At 42.1% G+C, this 27,660-nt stretch overlaps 1 protein-coding gene across 1 annotated transcript in view; it reads left to right on the top strand.

Moving 5' to 3' along the window:
• The window catches only part of Ern1 (endoplasmic reticulum to nucleus signaling 1), a 91,930-nt gene that overhangs the window by 11,320 nt on the left and 52,950 nt on the right, over window positions 1-27,660 (top strand). Inside the window, exon 2 of the mRNA XM_048366813.1 lies at window positions 22,234-22,354. Within this exon, the coding sequence (XP_048222770.1) occupies window positions 22,234-22,354 (121 nt within the window). The remainder of the gene's footprint in view (window positions 1-22,233; window positions 22,355-27,660) is intronic.

Here is a 27,660-nt window from a genome sequence, read left to right as displayed (position 1 = left end):
GTCTCAAATTTGTAATCTGGAGTCACCTAGGGAGCTTTAAAAAAGCCCATGCTCAGACACTATCCCAGGTGAAGGGAATCAGACTAAGTGGGAATGGAGCTTGGCATCATTTTTCAAAAGTAATGTTTTAATCCCCAGATGACTACTATGCAGAAAGGTTGAGCCTTTAGGTAATTCTGCACCTTTATCCCAGACAGACTGAACACCCTTGTGCCCAAGGATGTCTCAGTGTGCTAGACCAGACTGCAGAAGCTGTTGGCTCATTTTATAGAGAGGTTACGATTGCTAAATTCTGTTAGTAAGTGGTAGGACTAGAAAGAGCCTAGTATTTTGTTTTCTATTCTATTCTTTTGCTCAATGTATAAAGGGCAGCAAATGCAAGAACCATGAGTATTTCTTCTTTGACTACAACTTCTTGAAATTACTTCGATCAGCTCTAGTTGATGGATGGGCTTACATTAATATTGAATTATAAGATGTTTAGATGTTTATTAGACGCTATCCAACACTATGCTTATTTATCATTTTTTCCTTCCCCATATGCTAACAGAACTGAGACTCGAAACAATGCTGCTTTCTTGGTTCTCTCACAGTACTCTGGCAGGTAAAATTGTCCTCATGGTTTAAAGGGCCTTTTGCACTGGAGACATGGCTCAGTGGTAGAGCACCAGCAATGATCAAGAAAGTCAAGTGAGAGCACAAAGCCCTGAGTTCAAGCCCTGGGTACCATCAAACACAAAAATAAGCTTCTGCACCAAGAGTGAAATAGTTAAGGGAAATAAATAAAAGGAATTTATTGGACAGTTAAAGCACAAGAATGAAGCAAAAAAGAACTGCCCTAGAAATCATTATGCCACGAACATAGCTGTACTCCTATGTTTATTAAGGCACTTGTCACAGCCAAGATCTAGAATCAGCCTAGGTGTCCATCAAAAGATAAATGGATAGAGCTGGGAATGTGGCTCAGTGGTAGAATGCTTGCCTAGCATGCATGAAGCCCTGGATTTGATTCCTTAGTACCATGTAAACAGGAAAAGCCAGGTGGCTCTGTGGCTCAAGTGGTAGAATGTTAGCCTTGAGCAAAAGAAACTCAGGGACAGTGCACAGGCCCTGAGTTCAAGCCCAAGGATTGGCAAAAAAAAAAAAAGATAAATGGATAAAGATAGTGGTACATATATACAGTAGAGCCCAGTCATGAAGAGTGAAATCGTGTCACTCTGACAACATGGACGAACTTGAGAACATTAGGTTAAGTGTAATACGGTAGGCACGCACAACATTACAAACTAAAGATGTTGGTTACATAGAAGACAAGGTAGAATAGTGGTTATCATGGGCTGGGCAGTGGAAGGAGAAGGTAAGAAGACAGACAGGTGATTGGATAGTAGGAAAACAGTTTGGTAGAAAGAGTAGGATGAATGTATTATAGATTTCAAAATAGTTAAAAAGAGTTGAATATTCACAACAAAAAGAAATGACATATTTGAGATGATGGACATGTTTTGACTTGATTGTTATACATTCTATATATGTATCAAAAATGGTACATTGTGTATGTATAAGTGTATATGATTATTACTTTTTTGGGGTCTGTACTGGAGCTTGAACTCAGGGCCTGGGCACTGTCCTTGAGCTTCTTTGGCTCAAAGCTAGGGCTCTACAACTTGAGCCATAGCTCTACTTCTTGTTTTTTGGTAATTTATTGGAGATAAGAGTCTCACAAATTTTCCTGCCCAGGCTGGCTTCAAACCATTATCCTCAGATCTCAATCTCCTTAGTAGCTAGTGTGTGAGCCACTGGTGCCTTTTTTTTTGGTCAGTCCTGGGGCTTGAACTCAGGGCCTGGTTGCTGTTCTGAGCTTTTATTGCTCAAGGCTAGTCTTCTACCACTTTGAGCTGCATTGACACTTCTGGTTTGGGGATGGTTAATTATAGATAAAGAGTCTCAGGGACTTTCCTGTCTCGGCTAGTTTTGAACTGCCATCCTCAGATTTTGGCCTCCTGCATAAGCATGAACCATTAGCACCTGGCATATTGCTATTTTATTTTTATTTTTGTGTCGTGGGGCTTGAAATCTGGGCCTGGGCACTGTCCCTGAGCTCTTCAGCCCAAGGCTAGTGCTCTGCTACTTGAGCACAGTACCATTTTCGGTTTTCTGATGATTAATTGGAGATGAGAGTCTTTTCTGCCCTGCTGGCTTTGAACTGAAATCCTCAGATCTCAGGCTTCTGAGTAGCTAGAATTGCAGGTGTGAGCCACTGGCACCTGGCTTGCTTTTTTTAAGAAACTCTTTTTTTTTTTTTTTTTGCCAGTCCTGGGGCTTGGACTCAGGGCCTGAGCACTGTCCCTGGCTTCTTTTTGCTCAAGGCTAGCACTCTGCCACTTGAGCCACAGCGCCACTTCTGGCCGTTTTCTGTATATGTGGTGCTGGGGAATTGAACCCAGGGCCTCATGTATACGAGGCAAGCACTCTTGCCACTAGGCCATATCCCCAGCCCTTTAAGAAACTTTTGGCCAGGCACAGTGGCTTATACCTGAAATCCTAGCTACTTGGGAGACAGAGATAGGATCTCAGCTCAAGGTCAGCCTTGATAAAAACTTCTCAGGACTCCTTTTCAACCAGTAAAAGCTGGATGTGGTTGTGTACACATGCTATCCCAGCTATTACCCTCATAAATAGGAAAATTGTGGGGTCAAGTCAGCCCAGGCATAAATGTTAGATAGTATTGAAAAGTAACTGAAAAGTGCTATGGCCATAGCTGAAGTGATAGAGTGCTTGCCTACCAAGTGTGAAGGCCCGAGTTCAAACCTCCATTAAGAAAAAAAAAAAGGGGGCTGGGGATATGGCCTAGTGGCAAGAGTGCCTGCCTCGGATACACGAGGCCCTAGGTTCGATTCCCCAGCACCACATATACAAAAAACGGCCAGAAGCGGCGCTGTGGCTCAAGTGGCAGAGTGCTAGCCTTGAGCGGGAAGAAGCCAGGGACGGTGCTCAGGCCCTGAGTCCAAGGCCCAGGACTGGCAAAAAAAAAAAAAAAAAAAAGGAATTTTGAGAGTTGGGGCCATAGATTAGTGGTAGAGTTTGCCCAGTGTGTATAGGATCTTGGGTTGGAGCCCCAGCCCTGAAATCGGAAAAAAAGAAAAAGAAAAAAAACAAAAAGAGAACTTTCAGGATGGAAAAATGATGGGAAGATATACAGTTGGTATATCTTTTCCCTTTTCACATAAGAGCTGATAGTTGCATATTTATCAGCCTCATAGCTGGAGCAATCAATCTCCTGAAGACCTTCTATGCCAGGTGCAGAAGGAAAGCCTGATTATGGAGTGCTACAGGTGACCAGTTGTCTGTCTGGTCTCATCTCCATTGCTACTCAAATTCTATTTGCTAAGGAAACCCACTTTCTAACTACCACATTGACTGAGATGGGCCAAATCTTGGACGTCACTCCTTCCTTCCTTCCTTCCTTCCTTCCTTCCTTCCTTCCTTCCTTCCTTCCTTCCTTCCTTCCTTCCTTTCCTTCCTCCTCTTCCTCCCTTCCTCCCTTCCTCCCTTCCTCCCTTCCTCCCTTCCTCCCTTCCTCCCGTCCTCCCTTCCTCCCTTCCTCCTTCCTTCCTTCCTTCCTTTCTTTCTTTCTTTCTTTCTTTCTTTCTTTCTTTCTTTCTTCTTCTTTCTTTCTTTCTTTCTTTCTTTCTTTCTTTCTTTCTTTCTTTCTTTCTTTCTTTCTGTACTGTTCAGTGCCATTGCTTGCTAAGACAGACACTCTATCACTTGAGCCATGCCCACATACCTGTCCTGTAGGACTCAGCAGAAGCATGGACCTTCCTTGACCACTGTGCTTTCCTGCACTCTGAGAAGCCTTATATCACTTAGCATACAAGTATACACTAGTTTGTTTCTTGTCTAATCATCTGAAAGAATGGTATCAATAGTTCTCAGATATATCTGATAATTCTGAGCAAATATGAGTCTCCTTCCCTCCCTTCTTCTAGGTATTGAGCTCAGAACCTTTAGCTCTCTGTGTAAGTACTTTACCACTTTAGCCACACTCCCAGCCTTTTTGTTTTTAGTTTTTTCAGATAGGATCTTCCTAACTTTGCATGGACCAGCCTCAGACCATGATCCTTCTTCCTCCAAAGTAGCTTAGATTTAATCACATACTACAATATTTACTCTATAACAGATTTTTAACTCTAATTGGACAAGAAAACCTTAGGAAAACCTTTACAACGTAGGTAATAGACCCTGCAATTATTGATTTTTTGTGATGACTCTGTTCCCAATACTCACGTGGAGTGTGTTTTGTTTTGTACCAGTACTGTGGATTGAACCCAGGGCTTGGGCACTGTCTCTAGCTTTGTTGCTCAAGGCTGGCTCTATACCACTTGAGCCACACAGCTCCACTTTCAGCTTTTTGCTGGTCAATTGGAGATAAGAATCTCATGGACTTTCCTGTCTAGGCTGGCTTCGAATGGCAGTCCTCAGATCTCATTCTCCTGAGTAGCTAGGATTACAGGCATGAGCCACTGGAACTTGGTGAGATATATATTTTTTGCATTAACTAAAATCAAATTATTTTTTCTATTGTCAAAGGATTAATATCTCCAGATAAAGTGGAATACTATATAAGGAAGTTACAAAACCAGATCTGGGGAATCTCTGATGTTGAAAGTGCTACTTGCTTTGAACATCCAGTGATCTTATCCTAGCCATCTGTTGGTATTCATATTCCAGTTGTCATGGTCAGGTTTGGCGAAAGAGGAAATAGTTTCCTTATACACAGTGGTTAACAAAAAGTTTATCTGTAATTTTACTGCTCAACTGACTGGGAACTAAGCTTCTAAAATAGCCCTAAATCATCATGATCTGATGGTTTAGTACTTAGAAATCTCTGAGTTTTTGGTGCATGGTAAAGTTTAATCATTTATCTGATCTGTAGTTGGACAAGAACAGTTGAAGTTATGGTTAATTTTAGAGTCTATAAGGCAAAATGTTATGTTATAGTTACATATAATGTTAGTTGATTCCTATGGTAGTTATATTTTCTACCCTAAACCTTAAAGTGAATAAGATTGTTGTTAATTTATTTCTTTTTCTTCCCCTGCCCCCTCCCACCCCCGCCGTGTGCGTGCGTGCGTGCGTGCGTGCGTACGTACAGTTCTGGGGCTTGAATTTCAAGGCCTAGTGTTTGCTCAAGGTTAGCACTCTACCACTTGAACCACAGCTTTACTTACAGCTTTTTTGCTTATTTGTTTTAGTAGTTTATTGGAGATAAAAGTCTCACAGACTTTTTCTGCCCAGGTTGGCTTCAAACCATGATCCTCAGATCTCTGCTTCCTGAGTAGCTAGGATTACAGGCATGAAACACTAGGGCCTGGCTTTATTACTAATTTCTAATGTTGCATCATTTTAAGATAAGCAGAGATACTGGGATGTTGCAAGAGCAGGATTTGGAATGACTGTATTCAAAGGCATGAAGACTTGTACACTGTGAAATGATTATGTGGGGGGAAAAAAGAAATTATGTGGATTTTAGTCATGGTTGGGGCTAGAAGAATCTACCACAAAGCCTCAGGAGATGCAAAGGCTTCATAAGTCAAAGCTACAAGGCTTTATCCAACCCATTCTTCTTCCTTCATAGGATGAGAAACCAATAGCTGCAGAAATTGAATGAGTTGCCCAGTGCCCAAATCAGAACAGATGCTGTGTGCCCCACTTTACTTTTTAAAACTTCATTCACCTTTAAAAAAATCTAAGCCATGGGAATTTCCAGGAACTGGGAATATGGAGTTATATGACAAGGCTGAGAAGTGAGAAGTCTCAACTGAGCAGGGAATCCTAGGGATTGCTCTGGGCAGGGCCTGGAGACACTGCTGGGTCAGCTTCCAGGAGCTGTGACTGTGGACTTGTCTTTTTCCTGGTCTCATGATTTTTCTGTGTGGTCATCAGCTCCTGCAACTCAGGAGTTTCTAAGCCTTGGAGCTCTTGGGTACAATCAACATAGTAGACCCTCTATCTATATAAATGTAGGGTTAAAGTGAGAGTTTGGCCTAGGGGTGGGGCTATATAAGAACTGGCAAATAAAAGAAACTTAAAGAGTGAGCCAACAGGAAGATAAATGAAGCAGGGAGTGCCTGGCAGAGATTGATTAATTCCCTCAAGTCCTTGCCAACCTACCTGAGTAATGCAGGCCATGATTCAGTGACTTCCCTCATCCCAGAACATAAGCACCCCTAAATTTCTGCTATCTATAGTTAAAATCACCCTGGAAAGGCTATGGTTAATGTTTTGATGGAGTACCTAAGAGATGAAAAAAGAGAGAAGTAGATTTAGTGCTTTGACCTTTGGGTGAAGGGTCTTGGAAAGAAGAAATCTTGTGTTAGGATTGGTCCTGAAGGCCACATTTATCCTCACATATGTTATCCTCATACACAGCAGTAAGCCAGATAGGCAGCCTGAGTCTGCTATTATTGGTTAGTGTAAAGTAAATGTAAAGATACTAGGGAAGGCTCAGTTGGGTGTAACACTGAATGCCTGTGGTTGGTGTGTCGAGCAACTTCGCCTTAGAAGGGTGGCAGTTTTTCCTTCCAAGTGCTTTATGATATGAACAACACATCTTTCTGCTTCTTTTCTGCAGGCCATATAGGTAGCAAACCAGATAATGAAAAAGCTTTTCCAGTTTTTTTTTTTTTTTTTTTTGGCCAGTCCTGGGCCTTGGACTCAGGGCCTGAGCACTGTCCCTGGCTTCTTCCCGCTCAAGGCTAGCACTCTGCCACGTGAGCCACAGCGCCGCTTCTGGCCGTTTTTTCTGTATATGTGGTGCTGGGGAATCGAACCTAGGGCCTCGTGTATCCGAGGCAGGCACTCTTGCCACTAGGCTATATCCCCAGCCCAGCTTTTCCAGTTTTTATGGCCCATTCTATGTTAGTGCCTGGTCAGGCTTTTGCCTGTCTCTATAGCCCTACCCAGGCCCATTCTTCATTCTGCTTTCTCTCTCCAGCCATACTGCTTCTGTAGATCCTTGAACAGTAAATTGTCTTCAATCTCAGAGGCTTTGCACAGGCTGTTTCCTTTACCTGGATAAATTTTCCTTAACTCCTTTAGGAAAACCTCATTAGTACACTAACCTTTTCCCCACCCCCAACATAGACACACACACACACACACACACACACACACACACACACACACACGACCAAATCATCTTCTGTTACATTCTCCATTCTCAAAGACTTTTTTTGTCAGTTGTAGGACTTGAACTCAGGGCCTAGGCACTGTCCCTAAGCTTTTTCACTCAAGGCTAGCACTGTACCACTTTGAGCCACCGTACCACTTCAAGTTTTTTGGTGGTTCATTGGAGATAAAAGTCTCTCAGATTTTTTTTTTTTTTTTTTTTGCCAGTCTTGAGCCTTGGACTCAGGGCCTGAGCACTGTCCTTGGCTTCTTTTTGCTCAAGGCTAGTACTCTGCCACTTGAGCCACAGTGCCACTTCTGGCCGTTTTCTGTATATGTGGTACTGGGGAATTGAACCCAGGGCTTCATATACACGAAGCAAGTACTCTTGTCACTAGGCCTCTCAGATTTTCTTGCTGGGGCTGACTTTGAATTGCAGTCCTCAGATCTCAGCCTCCTGAGTAGCTAGGATTACAGGTGTGAACCACCAGTGTCTGGTTCAAAGATCTTTATGTCTCTTTCATACACTTACAGCAGTTGGTCATTCTGTGAGTGTAATTGACTGCTGTGGTTGTCTGTTAGATGATAAGCTACATGAAGGCAGGATCAGCTCTCTTTGGTCATGATTAAATTGTGCTCTCTTTCATAGTTCTTGGTATAAAAGTCAACTAACGTTGATATGCTGCTTACTGTATAATAAGTACTGCTCCAAGAACTTTATATGCTAACTCACCAAGTCTTCCCAAAACTGTTATAACTTGGTGGTGGTGGTGATGGTGTGTGTGTGTGTGTGTACATGTGCATGTGTATGTGTGTGTGCACGCCAATACTGGGGCTCGATCTTGGAGCCTTTGCACTGTCTTTTAGCTTTTTTTCTTTTTTTAATAGTCCTGGAACTTGAATTCAGGGTCTGGGTACTGTCTGTGAGCTTCTTTTGCCCAAGGCTAGTGTGCTAACACTTGAGCCACGACACCATTTCCAGCTTTTTCTGAGTAGTTTATTGGAGGTGAGAGTCTCACAGACTTTTCTTGCCTGGACTGGCTTCAAACTGTGATCCTCAGATCTTAGCCTCCCGAGTAGCTGGGATTACAAGCATAAGCCACTTCTGGTGCTGTGGCTCTAATGGTAGAGTGCTAGCCTTGAGAAGAAGAATCTCAGGGACAGCACCTAGGCCCTGAGTTCAAGCCCCAGGGACTGGCACAAAAAAAATAAAGAGTTTCATGGACTTTCCTGTGCTTTGAACCACAATCCTCAGATCCCAATCTTTTTAAGTAGCCAGGATTACAGGCATGAGCCACTGATGCCTGGCAAGTATTTTTACTATGATCCCCATCCAATGGGGATGGGTCAGTGACTACCCAAGGTGGTGTGATTCTAGAATCTGACCTTTTAACAACAATACCATTAATCCCAGTTACTTTGGAGTTGGAGATAGGAAATTTGCAGTTCAAGGCAGCCCAGGTAAAAGTGAGAGACCCTATCTGAAAAACTAAAAGCAAAAGAACGGAGGTGTGGCTGAAGTGGTAGTGTGCTTGCTTAAGCAAGCTCCAGACCCCTGAATTCAACTCCTAGTACCATTAAACAACAACAAAAAGAACTACTACACTGCAGTTAATAAATGTATGTTGAATTGTCCAGCAGCATCAGAAAATGGTGTGCTGCATAAGTCAGTTTCCAAGTTAATTGAAATACAATTCCATATAGTAACATTTGGTAAAAAAAATATATATATTTTTTTAGTTGTTATACCCTTTTTCTTTCTTTCTCTTTTTTTGGCCAGTCCTAGGCCATGAACTCAGGGCCTGAGCACTGTCCCTGGCTTCTTTTTGCTCAAGGCTAGCACTCTGCCACTTGAGCCACAGCGCCACTTCTGGCCATTTTCTGTATATGTGGTGTTGGGGAATTGAACCCAGGGCCTCATGTATACGAGGCAAGCACTCTTGCCACTAGGCCATTTTCCCAGCCCTCTTTTTCTTTCTTAAACTCCACAAAGCAAACGTTTTAACCTTTGCTTAGTCATTACAGCTTGCTGTGCGTTTTTGCTATTGTATCCTTGCTATGTGCACGTAAGGGATGGGGAGCAACTGAGGCTTATGAGAGAGTGCATCATCAGGGTTTTGAATTTTTTTTTTAAAATTATTGCCAGTCCTGGGGCTTGAAATCAGTACCTGGACACTATCCCTGAGCTTGTTTTGCTCAAGGCTAGCACTCTACCACTTGAATCACTATTCATGTGGTACTGAGGAATCAAACCCAGAGCTTCATGCATGCTAGGCAAGCACTCTACCACTGAGCTACATTCCCAGCCTAGGGTTTTGCATTTTGTTTCTTCTTTTTTGTGGTACAGCAGTTGAACTCAGGGCCTTGTGCTGCTTGCAAGGCAGGTATTTGAATTTTGTTTACTCTCTTCCTTGGCAGTTCAGGGCTTTGTGCGAGGCAGGTATTATGCCACTTGAGCCATGCCTCTAGCCTGAATTTCATTTACTTTCTCATGATCTCTGCCTATCAAAGATTTCTTTTGTTAAGTGACCTTCCTTTTCCTTTCTTTTGTGCTGGTACTGGGGCTTTAACTCAGGATCTTTCTGTCTTACTTGGCTTTTTTACTCAAGAGTGGTGATCTATCATTTCAGCCACACTTCCACTTCCAGTTTTTTGGTAGTCATTGGACAGACTTTCCTGCTCAGCCTGGCTTCTAACTATGATCCTCAGTATCCTCAAGATTACGGGCATGAGCCACCAGAGCTGGCTTCAAGCAATTTCTTATGCTTTCTTGTCTCTGTCCTAATGTGTGGGAATTGCACAAAGACTGTCTCTTAGATGAATCTAGAAAGAAGAAACCTATGCTGAAATTATGGGAAGCCAGTGGTATAAGGTTTTCTCACATGAAAAAGTCAGTGTCTGATAGCTTCCTTTAGTGTGAGCATCTTATTCCTTGTAAGCACAGTCATAGCTTACTTTGTGAGGCACATCAGTTTATGGGTGGTCATTAAAATAGTTCTTGCTGTTCAAGTGAGTTGCCCCATGCTAATCAGTACTGTGTGTTTCCTTGGCACTGACATTAAAAGAATGGCTTCATCACAGCAATTGGCAGTGTCTGCATCACCATCTTTGTGACAGAGCGTCTTTTTAGACCTTAGAATCAGGCTCTTCAGGAGATCTATTGTACTACATGGTGACTCAGCACAACATTTGTTAATTACCTTGATTTAGCTATTCCATAAGGTATACATATATTAAAACATCATGCTGTAAATGTAAGTATATGCAATTTTTATGTCAATTGAAAAGTAAAACAATTTTTATTAGAAAAAGAACTTAGTCAGAAGTGTATTATAATTTTTTTTAATTGGTAACAGCTATGACTTCCCCCCTTTTTTTGCAGAGGGGGGCACAGTACTGGAGATTAAACCCAGGCTCCCAAACTTGCTACTCAAATGCTCTACCACTGAAGCCCAACTCCAGACTCCAGCTGTGACTTTACAGCATCACGTTTTGTGATGTTATTCCCACCCACTTAGATCTACAGTGGGATGTCAAGAATTTTCATCCAGGATATTTTTTTAAACCCCACCCTGTGTAATTTGCGGTGCTGTTTGATATATTGGGTGTTTTTAGAGAGTCTAAAATTACATTTTGTTCTCATCCAAAAGATCCAACCCTCATATCAGAGCAGAGTGCTGATCTATCCCAGCAGGACTCAAAGGGGAGCTTCAGGCCTGAAATAATTTAAGCTTATGGCTGTCAGAGGACCATGATTTAAAGTAGTGAAATTATAGTGTGGTGCAGTGGGCAAAGAACCAGATGGGGAGGCAGAGACCCAAGGCCAGCCCTTTGACTATGTTAACTGTCTGTGGTGCCTTGGGCAAGTCACCTCACCTCTTTGGGTCTTGATTTCCTCTCCTATGAAATGAGAGGGCTGGGAAAGGTGATCTCTTCAGCTCTTTTCATCTGGAAAATTACACATCCCAGAAGCAGTAAACTGCTATTTGATCTGTGTTGTATGGAGCCATACACATTTAAATGACTATCCAGCGAATGGGGGAGATGAAGGTGGCATGGTGGGCTTGCTTGGTCGAGAACAGCATATTTCAGCATATTTCAAACAATGGGGGGGGGGCTTCTGCTTCTGACTGGAGCCTGGCCAGGTGTCTCAACTAGAGGTGTATTTCATGATGTTTAACTTTTATCATAATGCTTGGCAACATCTGGCAAGTGTAGGTGGCAATTATGTCATAAATATGGTTGTTTGTAGGTAATTTTAATTTAACTAGAGCACTTACCCACTTTCTACTTGATTCCTTCCTTTTCCCCCCTCTAAAGGAATCTAACCAAGTGTAAAGAGCAAAATTGACAGTTTCAGATTAGTTGCTGTTATCAGGACTGAAATATTAACCAATTGAGACTTATTTCCCTTTGTGGTTTCCACATAAAGACTTCCTATTAAATGAGTCAAGCTACACAAGTATCTATACTCAAATGGATCATGTTTGGCTTCTTGAAAGGTCTTGTGCCCTTATGAATTCAGTCTAAATCTGCCCTTTATTAGCTTAGTTTGTTTAGGATGCTTTCCATCAGGTAAGCACACCAAGTAGCTTTCTCCATGTTGCATTTATTTCCTTTTAGTAAAGACTACAAAAATAGTGGCAAAACCAACATTCCAAAGCGTAGCCACTAAGCTTTAAATTTATATTTGGCAGTACTGGCATTTGAACTCAAGACCTCATGCTTGCTAGGTAGGCACTTTCCACTGGAGCCACACCCCCTACCCCACATCTTGGGTTTTAGTTTTCTTTCTTTTTTCTTTTTTTTTTTTTTTTGGCCAGTCCTGGGCCTTGGACTCAGGGCCTGAGCAACTGTCCCTGGCTTCTTTTTGCTCAAGGCTAGCACGCTGCCACTTCAGCCCCAGTGCCACTTCTGGCCATTTTCTATATATGTGGTGCTGGGGAATCGAACCCAGGGCTTCATGTATGCCAGGCAAGCACTCTTGCCACTAGGCCATATTCCCAGCCCGGGTTTTAGTTTTCATATCTATACAATACAGGATTTGGTCTGGCTCCCTAAGGATCCCCAGGGACCTTAGGAACTTGGCCCCACTCTAAGAACAGGGCTTACTTTCTTGACCATGGGGGTTAAAGGTTTCCTGGAGAACCTTTCACACCCTGGTATATTTCCTTTCAAGGTGACAGAAGGAAACTGAACTGCAACTGATTGACCTTAGACACTTAGCCTAGGGCTCCAAAACCAGTTTGGGGAGAAACATATTTACCTGTTGTGAAATTAGCCTCACTTTGCACTCAGAAATAAAGGGGACTTATGAAGTACATTTTATCAGATCTAGTAAAGAAGAGGAATAACTTGAACTGAAGAATTGTAACTGTCTTGAGTGGTGGTTAATTACACCACACCTCAGAATTGCTACAAATACTAGCTTTACTCTTAGCTGCTTAGTTTGGAAACTACAAACCATGTGTTCTGTTAGCCTTTGCCCTTTACTGAATCTGGACTAGACACCTGACTCCCATCCAAAGCAAATGTCATGCTTATCTTCCTTAATTGACATAGTATCAGGAAACATAAAAGCCATCAGGCTGGGTAGAAGGAACTACAGTGATCCCTCACCTATTGCAGGAGTTAGACCCCCGCCATAGGTGAAAATCCAGGAAGTGACAGCCATCCCTCACTATATCAAGGTTCATTTATTGCTTCTACTTCACGGATTTTCACCTATGGTGGTGGTCTCTGGAGCCTAATTCCCTTGATAGGTGAAGGACCACTATTTATGTTTGGTTTTGTTTTTAAACCTGCAATACAAGTGGACTTCTGTATAGGGAAGGCCAACTCTGTATTGTTGATGGATTATTGCTGACCTGCACACAGGTAAACAAAGTATAACAGAATTTGGACTGATTTAGAAGTAGTGTGAAAATCTTAAAACACAGACACAATTAGTTAGAAAATTTCTTACTATCACCCATGTTATGATTGTGTTTTTTTTGTTATGATTGGTTTTTAATCTTGATTCTAATTCCATAGATGGGAGGACTAAAAGTAGTGAGCATCCTATGTTGCTAAACACAAGTGTCTACATAGACACCTTCATATTTGCAGTATTTGTCATTTGTATCAGGCCTTTAAGATACTTTCAAAGTAGGCCTTATGCCTCCTGAGAGTTTATTCCACTACCCTGATGAGTATGAGGCTTTTGTATCTATGGGTCATGTGGACTTTTTCTACCAGGAAGAGCTCTTAATTGCCAGGTGCTGATTTCAGTCTTTTTTTTTTTTTTTTTTTTTTGGCCAGTCCTGGAGCTTGGACTCAGGGCCTGAGCACTGTCCCTGGCTTCTTCTTGCTCAAGGCTAGCACTCTGCCACTTGAGCCACAGCACCCCTTCTGGCCATTTTGTGTATATGTGGTGCTGGGGAATCGAACCCAGGGCCTCATGTATATGAGGCAAGCACTTTTGCCACTAGGCCATATCCCCAGCCCCTGATTTCAGTCTTATGCTGCAGTGGGAAATACTTTTTGTGTGTGCTGGTATGGGACTTGCACTCAGGACTTCATGTTTTTACATGGCTTTTTCACTCAAGGTTGTCACTTTGCCACTTGAGCCACACCCCTGCTCTGGCTTTTTTTTTTTTTTTTTTTTTTTTTTTTGGTGCCTTTCCTGGGGTTTGAACTCAGTCTCAGCATGGCCTCCAAGCTTCTGTGTTAAAGGATAGCGCTTTGCCATTTGAACCACAGCTCTATTTCTAGCCTTTTGGGGGTAGTTAATTGGAGATCACAATCCCATGGACTTTTTTTCTTTACATTGGCTTTGAACCACAATCTTCTGATCTCAGCATCCTGAGTAGTTAAGATTACAGGCATGAGGCACTGGTGCCAAACTTACTACTGGCTTATTGCTGGCTAACTGGAGATAAGTATTTCATAGATTTCACTGCCCAGGTTGGGTAGAACTGTGACTTTCAGATCTCAGCTCCAAATAGCTAGGATTATAGGCATGAGCCACTAGTACACAGCTCATGGCAAATTCTTGATTCTTTGGCCTTCTTTGGGCACAGTCTTCTGATCAAGGATGTTAGAATGATGGTACTCTGCTGAGTACTTTGGTAAAGCAATCAGAATTGCCAGCACCCAGGATTTATTTATAGTCTGAAGTATATAGTATTGTTGCAAATAGAGTTATAAATGCATACATTCTTTTTTGAATATTATTTGATGCCCATTAAAGGCCTGTGTTATAGAATACTTTTGAGGTGCTTCCTGCTGAATTGACATTAATTCATGGAGTTTCTGGTTTTTTAAAGTTTATTTTACTTGTAAAATCACCATATTTTTAAACACAATTTTATAGTTATTATTAAGGTGTTATACATAGGAGTTACCATTTAATACAATAGGTAATGAGTGCATTTCTTTTTTGGACAATGTCATTGCTTCCGTCACTTTTCCCCTGTATCCCCTCCTCCCATCCCTGCCCACAAGTTACATAGTTCATTTTCCATATAGTGTATGCTGAATACCATGATTGCATTTTGTGAGAAGCTTTGCAGGGCTAGTATTCTGTTATAGCACAATAGAAAGTATCTTTCTGGTTTTAAAAATCAGTTAATCTATCCGGTACTTTCAGCCAGTTAGAGCCAATAGAATAATTTAGTCTTTTTTTTTTTTTTTTTTTTTTTGCTAGTCCTGGGGCTTGGATCTAAGGCCTGAGCACTGTCCATGGCTTCTTTTTTTTTTTTTTTTTTTTTTGCCAGTCCTGGGCCTTGGACTCAGGGCCTGAGCACTGTCCCTGGCTTCCTCCCGCTCAAGGCTAGCACTCTGCCACTTGAGCCACAGCGCCGCTTCTGGCCGTTTTCTGTATATGTGGTGCTGGGGAATCGAACCTAGGGCCTCGTGTATCCGAGGCAGGCACTCTTGCCACTAGGCTATAACCCCAGCCCCCATGGCTTCTTTTTGCTCAAGGCTAGCACTCTACCTCTTGAGCCACAGCGCCACTTCCCACTTTTTCTATATATGTGGTGCTGGGGAATCAAACCCAGGGCTTCATGTATACGAGGCAAGCACTCTTGCCACTAGGCCATATCCCCAGCCCCGAATAGTTCAGTCTTACCTGTAATTTTGTAAAGTGTAATATGCATTCATTAGTCAGCCACAGTGAACCCTTAAGTCAGTTTGCTGTCATTTTACCTCTATGCACTGCTCTCCAGTGGATTTGAGTCTTGGCAAGGACTCTCTTCACTGCAAAAGTCAGCCTGCTTGTTGATGGTAGGTTCCAGGAATTTAGGTACACACAGTATTGTATAATAATATTCTATTCAAAACACTTGCCGGCAACCTTGCTCATGTTACCCAAGTGTTGCATGTTTAATTTGAAGGACCGGTTTTCTTCAGTTAATAAAATTAAAATTAGGATTATGCAATATAACCATAACCCAATGGCAATAAATGAATATTAGGCAAAACAACAAGAATATAAACACACAGAACAACAAAAACTGGTCTCTGAAAAAAAATCCTAGAAGACAGTGTGATACTCCTCAAAGAAAAAAATGATGTTGGGACTGGGGATATGGCCTAGTGGCAAGAGCGCTTGCCTTGTATGAAGCCTTCCCCAGCACCACATATACAGAAAACAGCCAGAAGTGGCGCTGTGGCTCAAGTGGTAGAGTGCTAGCCTTGAGCAAAAGGAAGCCAAGGACATTGCTCAGGCCCTCAGTCCAAGCCCCAGGACTGGCCAAAACAACAACAACAACAACAACAAAAACCCATAAAAGAAAAAAAATGATGTTGTTAATTAGGTTATTATTCTAATAATATAAACACTTTAGTCTTTTGGGGTAGAATTGGGAAGAAGAGATTTATAGAAAATATTTTTTAACTCAGTCTGCTAAACTTAGTACTATGATATGTTGCTAGTTTGTAGGAATTATACTGCTTTTTTAAAAATAGGAATTTAACTTTTGTTTGTTCAATTTTTTTGTTGGTTGTAGGCCTTGAACTCAGGGCCTGGGCACTGTCCCTGAGCTCTTTCACTCAAGGCTAGTGTTCTACCACTTGAAGCCACAGCTCCAGTTCCAGTTTTCTGGTGATTAATTGGAGATAAGAGTCTCAAGGACTATCCTACCTGGGCTGGTTTTGAACCATGATCCTCAGATCTCAGCCTCCTGAGTAGCTAGGATTATGGGCATGAGCCTTGAGTACCTGGCAGGAATTTAACTTTTGAGAATGTACAGTTTGGACTTGAGAAGTATATGTGACTCTCTTGTCCTCCGTGTTGGGTTTTCTATATGTGCATATGTCTTAAGAGGGAGTTTTGTAAGCAGAATGGAGATTGCAATCCTATTTTGTGCAAATGGGACAAAGATAATAATCTTCAGTCAGTGTGTATCACTTGGGAAAACTGTAGGTATAAGCTACAAGTATGTATGGCACTACATACTGGTGGTTTTATTAACCATGTTTTTGGCTTTTCTGGATGCCTCAGACTGTGACCCTCCTGCTTTCTTCATTATTAGAATTACAGATGTACCACCATGCCCAACTTATTTATTGAGATGAAATCTCACTTTTTGCCTAGGCTGGCCTTGAACCATGATCTTCCTGATGTCTGTATCCTGAGTAGCTAAGATTATCACCTAACCTGGCCTTGGAAACTACGTCTTGAACCTATATGCCTGGAAATTTATGAATTGTAATTCTTTGGTTAATACAATATTTCTGAAATGCCTGCTGAGAAGCATTTGGCTATCCTATGTTTTAAGTCTCAGAGGAAATTGCAAGATGCCTCCTTCTGGCGCTTAACTTGGGGTGAGGCAGAGTGGAAACTAGCACAACTTTAGTGATATACATGGCCTCCAAAGCCAAGCCATAGGTTTTTTGTTGGCCGTTCTCTGGCCATTGGTGAGCCACCGCCTTGCTTGACTTAGTGCTAAATATTGGCTTAGAAATTGGTGAGCTGTATGAGAAGCAGTTTCATTTGTTTTTGTATTATTTAAACATCTACCTGCCTATAGAAACATATTCTCTTCATTGAATACTTTAAAAAATTTATCTCATGGGGCTGGGGATATGGCCTAGTGGCAAGAGTGCTTGCCTCGTATACATGAGGCCCTGGGTTCGATTCCCCAGCACCACATATACAGAAAATGGCCGGAAGGGGCGCTGTGGCTAGTGCTAGCCTTGAGCACGAAGAAGCCAGTGACAGTGCTCAGGCCCTGAGTCCAAGCCCCAGGACTGGCAAAAAAATTTATCTCAGAAGTCATTTTAGTCATTTCTTACCTAAATGTAAGGAGTTAAGCTGGATATGGTAGCACACATCTAAATCCTAGCACATGGAAGGCTGAGAGAATTGGGGCTTGAGGATAGCCTGGGCTCATAGAGAGACCTTGTCTTAAACAACTAAACAAAAAAACAGTATGTATCCTACCTAAATATCTGTCTGTCTATCATCTATCCATTCATATACATATGCACATATATGCATAATGTTGATAGTGCTATATGGAGCTAATTAATGCAAAAGTATCTAACAATTAGCTGAGTTTACATATTGAGAATAATGAATTGGCTGGTGACTTTGCTTTTACTCCCCTCTGTGTAAGCAGTTGATAGTCACTAGTAAATGCAGAGTGGGTGGTGCCTCTTATAAAATGGCAAAGTTGGGCTGGGGATATGGCCTAGTGGCTAGAGTGCCTGCCTCGTACTCATGAGGCCCTGGGTTCAATTCCCCAGCACCACATATACAGAAAATGGCCAGAAGTGGCGCTGTGGCTCAAGTGGCAGAGTGTTAGCCTTGAGCAAAAAGAAGCCAGGGACAGTGCTCAGGGCCTGAGTCCAACCCCAGGACTGGCCAAAATAAATAAATAAATAAATAATAAAAAATAAAATAAAATGGCAAAGTTGCTAGACTTTGTGAAAAGTTACTCATATAATCAGATCTTTGGACAGAGGGCCTGGCCCTGGCTTTGCGTTTATTTGAGGGAGAGGTAGAAAACTTGTTGAAGTACTCCTGGAACAGAGCTGCAATGAGGATACTCACACTTCAGTGAGAACACTGAATCCCACTAAGAAACACTACTTGCGCTAGCAGCCATCTCCACAGCAACATCTTTTTTGAGGAGCCAGGCTTCCCAGTCCTCAGGCTGGGGGACTTCCAAAGCAGTCTCTGATCCCCTTGTATGAGATGGCCTTTGTGGACAGAGCCTGATGTCTGTGGGGACCAGTTAGTTGATGGCTGTTTAGATTTAGGATAGACTAGGTTATTTGTCTCTACTATTCTCCCCTTCTATAGTGTTCAAAAGTCCTTCCTGAAGTGAGCCACAGTTTTAAACGAGTCAGATTCCATATAGCATATAGTAGATCTTCAGAATTGGCCTTGGTTTTTTTTTTTTTTCCCCCCATTCTGAGGCTCTCTGGAAACTAGCATGTGTAGAGAAAAGTGGACACCAAAGACTGAAACAACTGGGTGATGGTAATAGACGAGTTCATTAGAGTTCATTAGAGTGAGGCAGTGTGGTTTTTTTTTTTTTCCCCTCAGAAGATAATCACAGCATCATAAAACAAAGGGTGCCCTAAAAAATAGTACCCGAGAAATGTGTTTTAATAGTTTAAGGGTTTGGAGAGGGATGGAAATAAAAATGAGTAGAAATGCCAGTTTTCTTTAATTTTTGGTGGTACTAGGGTTTCAACTCAGAGTTTTGTGCTTGCCAGGCAGACACTCTACCACTTAAGTCATGCTTCCCGTGAACATGCCTGTTTTTTTCCCCCACACTTTTTGCTAATATCTAGTTTACAAGGAAATTTTATTTATTTATTTATTTATTTATTTATTTATTGGCCAGTCCTGGGGCTTGAACTCTGGGCCTGAGCACTGTCCCTGGCTTCTTTTTGCTCAAGGCTAGCACTCTGCCACTTGAGCCACAGCGCCACTTCTGGCCATTTTCTGTATATGTGCTGCTGGGGAATCGAACCCGGGGCCTCATGTATATGAGGCAGGCACTCTTGCCACTAGACCATATCCCCAGCCCAGGAAATTTTATTTTGACATGTCCATTTATACATACACCCATCCCCCATGGCCCCCTTTCCCAGACCAGCCTCAACAAACAATATCATAGTATGTTCACACGTGCATAAAGTATTTTTTACCATGAAGTAACGTGGTTTTTTTGTTGTTGGTTTTTGTGCCATTTCTGGATTTGAACTTGGGGCCTAGGCACTGTCCCTGAGCTTTTTTGCTCAAGGCTAGCATTCTACCACTTGAATCATGGCTCTACTTCTGGCTTTTGATAGTTAATTGGGAGATAAGAGTCTCACTGACTTTCTTGCATGGGCTGGCTTCAAACTGTCATCTCAGATCTCAGCTTCCTGAGTAGCTAGGAAACAAGTGTGAGCCACCAGCACCCAGTGAAGTGATGGTTTTGCGTGTGTGTGTGTTCAGTTACAAATAGTTCTGATTGTGCTCTAGATCATGAATGATCTAGAAGCATATTTGATTCATGTTAATTGTAACAACTATATTTGAAAGCAGATATTTCACATTTAAAAATACTTAAAATAATTGTACTTGTTACTTAACTCATATAACTGTAAACTCTTTTATATCACCTCTACAAAAAAAAAATATATATATATATATATATGTTAAAATGCTGAGGGGAAAATCCAGAGACTTGTTCATTTGCCTGATTTAAGTATGGCATTGTTGGGCTAGGAATGTGCCTTAGAGGTAGAATGCTTGCCTAGCATGCATGAAGCCACCCTGGGTTCTATTCCTCTGTACCACAGCTGGAATTGGCACTGTGGCTTAAGTGGTAGAGTGCTAGCCTTGAGCATAAGAAGCTCAGGGACAGTGTCCAGGCACTGAGATCAAGTCCCAGGACAGACTGGTGGGAAAAAAGTATGGCATTTTCAGAATGGCTCCCCAGATAGCCTGATTTGTAACAGTCAGGAGCTTTCAATAAGAACTTGCCAAGTATGAGAGGATTTGTGAGGTCATTTTTTTTTTTTTTTTTTGGCCAGTCCTGGGGCTTGGACTCAGGGCCTGAGCACTGTCCCTGGCTTCTTTTTGCTCAAGGCTAGCACTCTACCACTTGAGCCACAGAGTCCCTTCTGGCCATTTTCTGTATATGTGGTGCCGGGGAATTGAACCCAGGGCTTCATGTATATGAGGCAAGAACTCTTGCCACTAGGCTATATCCCCAGGCCCGATTTGTGAGGTTATTGTGGACTTGTAACTGACTGTGAGAGCTCTTGGTAGCTAAATTCAACTCCTCTCTAAACCCATGTTTTTGAGATTTTTTTTTTTTAGAAGTCTGTATTGCTCATGTGATTAGCATTTTATTTCGATTCACCAACCAACTGTAGAGAAGTGTTCTTGTGGTTACCAAAGACGCTCAGAGCAGTGGTGTTAGTAGTTGTAAAGGAAGGAACACTTATGTGTTTTAATGAGTAGTGACCTTTTCAAACATTAATACTGTGATGAAATGTATTTGGAAGTATTTAGTTTATTGTTGCACTGAAGGCTTTGATAACAACAAACTTTTATTCTTGGAAATCTGTGATCTGAGTTAAAGACTTCTGTTGTTCTAAACTTCTGCCTTTTTGGTGGGCATTAATGATCAAAAGTGGTCAAGTTGCCTAATATCCTTAAATGGAAGTTACTTCATCTACATCTCGTGTGGCTTGCTGAAATAACTGAATCCCAGTCTCTCTCTCTCTCTCACCTGCTAGATTATACGTTGTTTTTTTTATTTCTTGTACTGGATCTTGAACTTGGACTCATGCTCGTGGTTGTTTTTTTTTCCACTCAAGGCTGGTGTTTTATCACTTGAGCCGAGCCATAGCTCTACTTTCAGCTTTTTGCTGGTTCTTTGGAGATAAGAGTCTCACCGACTTTCCTGCCTAGGCTAACTTCAAACCGCAATCCTCAGATCTCAGCCTTCTGACTGGCCAGGATTACAGGTGTGATCTACTAGTGCCTGGCTTTGTTTTCAGGTTTTTGAGAGTAAAATAGGCCTGTGAGAACAAAGCCATAAGGCTGGCCGGACTGTCTCAGTGAGAGTAGTCCATGGATTGTTTCATTCCTGTCCTTGTCAGGTTAGGTTACAAACCTTTCTGTCTGCAGCTAAAACCAACACTTAGATAAACTAAGGTGACTTAGGTCTAGTCCTGTTGTCTCAGTTGTCTTCCATGGGAATGTAGGCCTTCCAACCTCAGTTCTTCATCTGTAAGACAGAGAAAATTTTTTTTTAGAGGTTGTAATAAATTAGGACTGGGTTGCAAGCGAGAGAAATACAATTTGCACTAGTTTAGGCAAAAGAGGAGGGTGTCCCGATTCACTGGCTAATGGAATCCAAGGAAGAGTTGAACAAACCATGGAATATGGAGTTTCGGGAACAACTGGAACCAGGTCCTGCATAGCTTCCAGGCCTCTCAGTTCCTCTCCTCTGCAGCTCTTTGCCTGTTCGTATCTTTTTCATTGCAGACCAGCTGGTTCCATACGGCAGGACATCTGGCTGATGGTAGCTTCTGTGCTTTACATTTTATGGCTTTCACACTGGACAGGGATTTTCTTTCTCAATTTCAGTTAAAAAATTTTTGGGTAAGAAATTCTGACTGTCCCATTTTGGCCCAGAACCAGTGGCCAAAGGTGTGAAGTCAGTTAAAGAAATACAGGCACATGATCAAGTAACAGAATGAGATCAGTAACATAGCATCCATTACATACATTTAAAACAGATACATACATAAAACAACTATATATTATTTAAAGATACATGTATATTCGTGGACATATATCAAACACACTAATCACTCACCTAAAGGGAGCAGAGGGGGTGGAAATTGAAATGAAAAGCAAAGTGATAAAATGAGAATGGCTTGTTGACTGTGAACAAAATAGTGTAACTGTTCCATTTTTCTGCACCTGGCTCCAAGGCTCACTTTCACCAGGATAAGAGAATTTTTTGAAGCATTTTTTTTGGGGTGGGAGTCTGTGATGGCATGTGAATAAGGTGAAAATTTATATTGACATGAAAAATCATCTACTTTCTGTTGCAGATTTTTGGCAGCACCAGTACAGTAACACTACCTGAAACCTTGTTGTTTGTTTCAACCCTGGATGGAAGTTTGCATGCTGTCAGCAAGAGGACAGGCTCAATCAAGTGGACTTTAAAAGAAGGTAACTTGCATTGTCCTTGGGTGACATAGACATTTGCTTAGCTGCTTCCAAGTAAGCATGTTCCACAGATAAATGGTTATAATCTATTTAATAAGAGAGGAGAATGGGCTAGAGGAAAAGAATTCTACATAGAAGATATGTTCACAGGCTGAATTGGTATCCATTAAGTGCAGCAGATGAAAGAGGGAAATCTTATGTTTTTGCTCTGTTGCTTCTGTCCAGATTTCAAGTTTACATAGCTCTAAGCTTTTCTATTAATAGTTCTGGCTGGTTGGTCTTTATGAAGATATGATGCATTAGATTTGTAAGTTTTAATGATTAGAATCTTGTAATCATAATTGTAATCTTATAATCATAATAGTAATCAAAAGATATCTTCTCAACTTCTCAATTTACTTTTTTTTTTTTTAATAGAGCTTGAAGTACCTGAGGGCTGTAAGACTTGACATTCATCCAAGCTAACTACTTTTTATTGGGTTGTGTGGTGAGGGGAGTAAAAGACTGGGCTTGTTTCTCATTTACCCATTCATGTATACGTCTTATGATCTTACATTACAGGTGGTAGCTGGCAGCATGAACTCTATACCTGGGGAGCTAATTCTATTTTATTTACAAAGATATCTTCCCTGATAAAGCCATACAGATCTCAGGTTTTGGGATTTTCATTGTCATATCCATTATTCTGTAATAATTTCATTTGGCCCTTGTTTGGGTCTGACCAATATGTTCTTTATCGTTGCTGCTCTGTGGCCTGTTATTTTCATGAGTGCAGCAAGTGGTTTTCCTTTCTTGAGAAAGTGTTCCAAAACATTATTCTAGATGGAAAAACACTAGGGTACGTCAGAAGGTCGTACATCGTTTTGCTAATTCAGCAGTAAGCCTGGTTCCCTCCCATCTGTAGGTGAGGACAACTCAAGTACCATATGCATTCTACCTCACCTGTCTGGGTTTTGTGTGGATCAGCAAGAACTTTTAAGCCACCAATGGACAGCTCTCAGGAAAGGCCACTGAAGAAAGATATGACAGACTTTGTACTGTTGGCTCTGAGAACATTATCTGTGCTGTCTCTCCTTTTTGTTTATTTGTTTTTTTTTGCTTTTGTTGCCAGTCCTGGGGCTTGAACTCAGGGCCTGAGCACTGTCCCTGGCTTCTTTGTGCTCAAGGCTAGCACTCTGCCACTTGAGCCACAGTGCCACTTCCAGCCTTTTCTATATATGTGGTGTGGGGAATCAAACCCAGGTCTTCATGTATACGAGGCGAGCACTTTACCACTAGGCCATATCCCCAGCCCCCTGTCTCTTCTTTGTAGTTAAGACTTTTAATGTTTAAAAATGAAGGCAGAATTTTAAAAACTTAAGCATTTTCTATTTTTGTACAAAAATGAAAATCAAATCATAAGAAGATTGGGAGAAACATTTTGGCCATTGAATGTTAGGGCCTGTCCCTAGAAAAGTGTGGTAGTACATGCCTCTAATCCCAGCACTTAGGAGGCTGAGGCAGGAAGATGAGTTCCATGCTATCTTGGCTATATAGTGAGATACTGTCTTTATATGATATTATACAAAAAATACTCTAATGTGGCTTAGTGGTAGATTGCTTGCCTAGCATGCATGAGGCCCTGGGTTTGATTCTTCGGTACCATGTAAACATAAAATTAATAAAACTGATGAAAAATAACCATTAAAACTATTTTTAAAAATACTTTGGTGCCTATAAGCAAAACAGATTGTAGACTTGAATAACTAGAGAAGAATTTTGGTCCTTGTGAGTAGAACCTCTGAACAGTGTGTGGCTCATCTTTGTGCAGGACTATCTAGTATCCCTGGTCCCTACACTTAGAGCCTGAATCATCCCCTAGTTCCTGTGGCCATGGAGAAATGCCCACACAGACTTCATATCTCCAAGTAAGCTGTGTGCCCCACATAGAACCCCCTGGCAGGGCTGGGAATATGGCCTAGTGGTAAAGTGCCCACCTCGTATACATGAAGCCCTGGGTTTGATTCCTCAGCACCACATATATAGAAAAAAGCCAGAAGTGGCACTGTGACTCAATTGGTAGAGTGCTAGCCTTGAGCAAAAAAGAAGCTAGGGACAGTGCTCAGGCCCTGAGTTCAAGCCCCAGGACTGGTAAAAAACAAACAAACCCAAAACAATAAAGAAACCACTGGCATAGCACATGGTAGTAGAGCATTATGTCTTTTTTCCAACCATTGGAGGAATCTGAGAAGAGAAATGACATGCCCTAGTATTTACAGACTGAATGTCTATGTCCCCACCACCCCATATATATGCAAGTGTGATGGAATTTAGAAGTGGGAACTTTGGGAGAACTCATGAAAGCATTACTGTTCTCATGAGAAGAGGGAGACCAAGGTGCTCTCTCTTGCTCTTTCAATCTCTTTTCCTCTCTCCTCTCATATGAGGGCTCAATGAAAAAGAAGCTGTCTGCAAGCCAGGAAAAGAGCCCTCACTAGACCATTCTGGCACCTGAGCTCAGACTTGCCAGCCTCCAGAATGGGAGAAATAAATGTTTGTTTTGAGTCTCTCCCAATGGTATTTTGCTAGAGCAGCCTGTGCAAACTGAGTCACCTGGTCTTCACTTTATAGATCAACCAACAGGTGTTGTTTTGAAGTTGAGAACTAATAGTGCCAGGACGAGGCAGGAAGACCAGGTGGGAGTTTGCTGTACTAGTCTAGGCAAAGGAGAATGCTGGTTTGGGCCTGAGACATAGTGAAGGGAGTAGGAGAAATTGACTAATGTAAGCACAGATCTTTAGTCAAACTGGGGTTCTTCAGAATATAGAACTGTGGCTCCATTTCATGTTTTCCTAATTGTTTGCCTTTTTCAGGAGTCCACAAGCTGCATGTGCTTCTTGTTTTTTTTTTTTTTTTTTCTTTGTCTTTTTAAAAACTTCCCACAGTGGTTTTGGCAGGTGCTTCTATTCCTCAACTAAACATGTGTTGTTGTTCCCAGAAATGAAGTTTTCTTGCACCATACTGGCAATGGCTCATGGTGGCATAGTGGCAATTATACCTATTAGAAAAAGTAAGCCTCATTTGTTTTCTGGAACTAATATGAATCATGACATTGTACTTTAGGTGCAGTCTTTCAAAACCCAACTTTGTGTGATTTTGTAATGGGCAACCTCACTGTCTCTCTCTGAAATTTCTCCAGTGAACAAGGTTGGGTATGTTTCATTTCTGCAATTTCAGACCAAAGGCAAACTGAATGGTACTGTCATGTTTTGTTTCAGATTAACTTTATAAAACTCTCTTTGGCCTGGTGCTGCAGTCAGAAGACTCTCATTTTCCAGAGCCTATTGACGGCTCTATGCCCTCACCATAAAAATATGTGTTAATTAATGCTACTTTTTGATACTTAACTCTTCGTTAAATTGCTAGTTATTCTTTCTTTTTTGGCCAGTCCTGGGGCTTGGACTCAGGGCCTGAGCACTGTCCCTGGCTTCTTTTTTGCTCAAGGCTAGCACTCTGCCACTTGAGCCACAGCGCCACTTCTGGCCATTTTCTGGATATGTGGTGCTGGGGAATCGAACCCAGGGCCTCATGTATATGAGGCAGGCACTCTTGCCACTAGGCCATATCCCCAGCCCGCTAGTTATTCTTTAATAACCCTACGCCATCCCTTTTTTAATTCCTTCCTAGTCATGATAGGCACAGAGGAATGCATCTGACTTGAACTCTTTCTTTCTTTTTTTTTTTTTTTGCCAGTCCTGGGACTTGAACTAAAGGCCTGGGCACTGTCCCTGAGCCTCTCTGTGCTCAAGGCTAGCACTAGCACTCCACCACTTGAGCCACAGCACCACTTCTAGCCTTTTCTGTTTATGAGGTACTGAGAAATCAAACTCAGGGCTTCGTGTATGCTAGGCACGCACTCTACCACTAAGCCACCCTCCTAGCCCTGAACACTTCTTTACTAATCATAAAAATATGCTAAATATGTATCTCACTGCTTTCCCAATCAGACTTCTGAGGTATCCCTTGAGTGCTTAATACTAGATATTCCTCAGGGGAAAGGATCAGGACAATATCAAATCATTTGGAATTTGAAGACAATCTTATTCCCTTGCTAAATAGGTACTTCTTGCCTTGGTGCCTCTCTGTACTAGCGTTCGCTGCCCACCAATCTAGAAAATAGTGGTAATAGAAAATACAGTCCTCTCAGTGTCCTGTCACCCATTAGATCCTGTTTCATAGACTTAGGAAGTACTTCCAGATCTGACTGTAACTCTCAGTCCCCTGTATCAGGTCCTATTCAGGCCCATGGCATTTACCTCCTAGATTAGCACAACTTCTTTCTGACCATCCCCACTCCCACTGTCCCTTGGCCTGCCAGTCTCCCACTGCTCGTTGCACAGCCACCAGACACACTCTTGTTCCCAATAAAGACCAGTTAGCCCATACTGCACCTCCTCTGAACTACTCCTAGTGTGGTCTATGGTAGTGTTGCCACCAGTGTCTGACGCCAGTATGGGAACTGTCTCCCCTGTACATGACAGAAGCATATAGAAAGGGAGAGTGAACAACATCAGTGACAGGCTGGGCACTGAACCAAAGCTGGTTTGAGAAGTGCTGGTCCATGGGTTGGGCCTGGGCTCCTCAGAGTATCACAATTTCCACTCCCATAGCTACCCCCGCCCCCTCCCGCCAAAGCTCCTTACCAGACCTCATGCTCAGGTCACCTCGCTGTCCTCAGGTAGCGTGAACCCTTCTTTAACCTGAGTCCCATATCTAGGTTTATAACAGGTGCTTTGTTGTAGCCTCTTTTGGCACTGTGGCTTGTGCTTTGGGGTTTTCTTTCTTCTGTCTTCCGGCTTGGTTTTTCCCTTCTTGATGGGCCCTCTGGGCAGCTGAGATGCTCAGTAAATGTCTGAGGCACCTAATGCAGACTTGGCACCCGGAACCCTTTTGACTGGCTGTCTTTGGGGAGTCTTGAGAAGCAGGTGGCACTTGGCTTTCCTCCTTGGCTGTGTCTCAGTCCCTTGCACCACTGTGGTGGCAGGTTTCCAGCTCCAGTTTGTGATCTTGAGTTTCATATGACTTTCATGCTGCTCCATAGTTGGTTTTCTCTCCTGCCCTTTAGGCAATGTACATGTTACTTTGGAACAGTGAGGGATCTGTCTTCAAGGGTGTGATGGAAACATGAGACAAGGAAATTGTGGAAGAGGATGACATTTTGTTAGCTCTTATGTTTTCTCCTAAGGAATTTTCTAGAATTAGGGTATGCATCACTTATCTTTCTGCCTCACTGCTCAAGCACAAAAAAAGGTGTCTGTTTTTTTCTCCCC

Source organism: Perognathus longimembris, chromosome 17 (assembly GCF_023159225.1).
Source record: "Perognathus longimembris pacificus isolate PPM17 chromosome 17, ASM2315922v1, whole genome shotgun sequence".
Taxonomy (NCBI): Eukaryota; Metazoa; Chordata; class Mammalia; order Rodentia; family Heteromyidae; genus Perognathus; species Perognathus longimembris.
The sequence above is the reverse complement of the archived record's forward strand: the minus strand, read 5'-3'. Positions and strand labels throughout refer to the sequence as shown.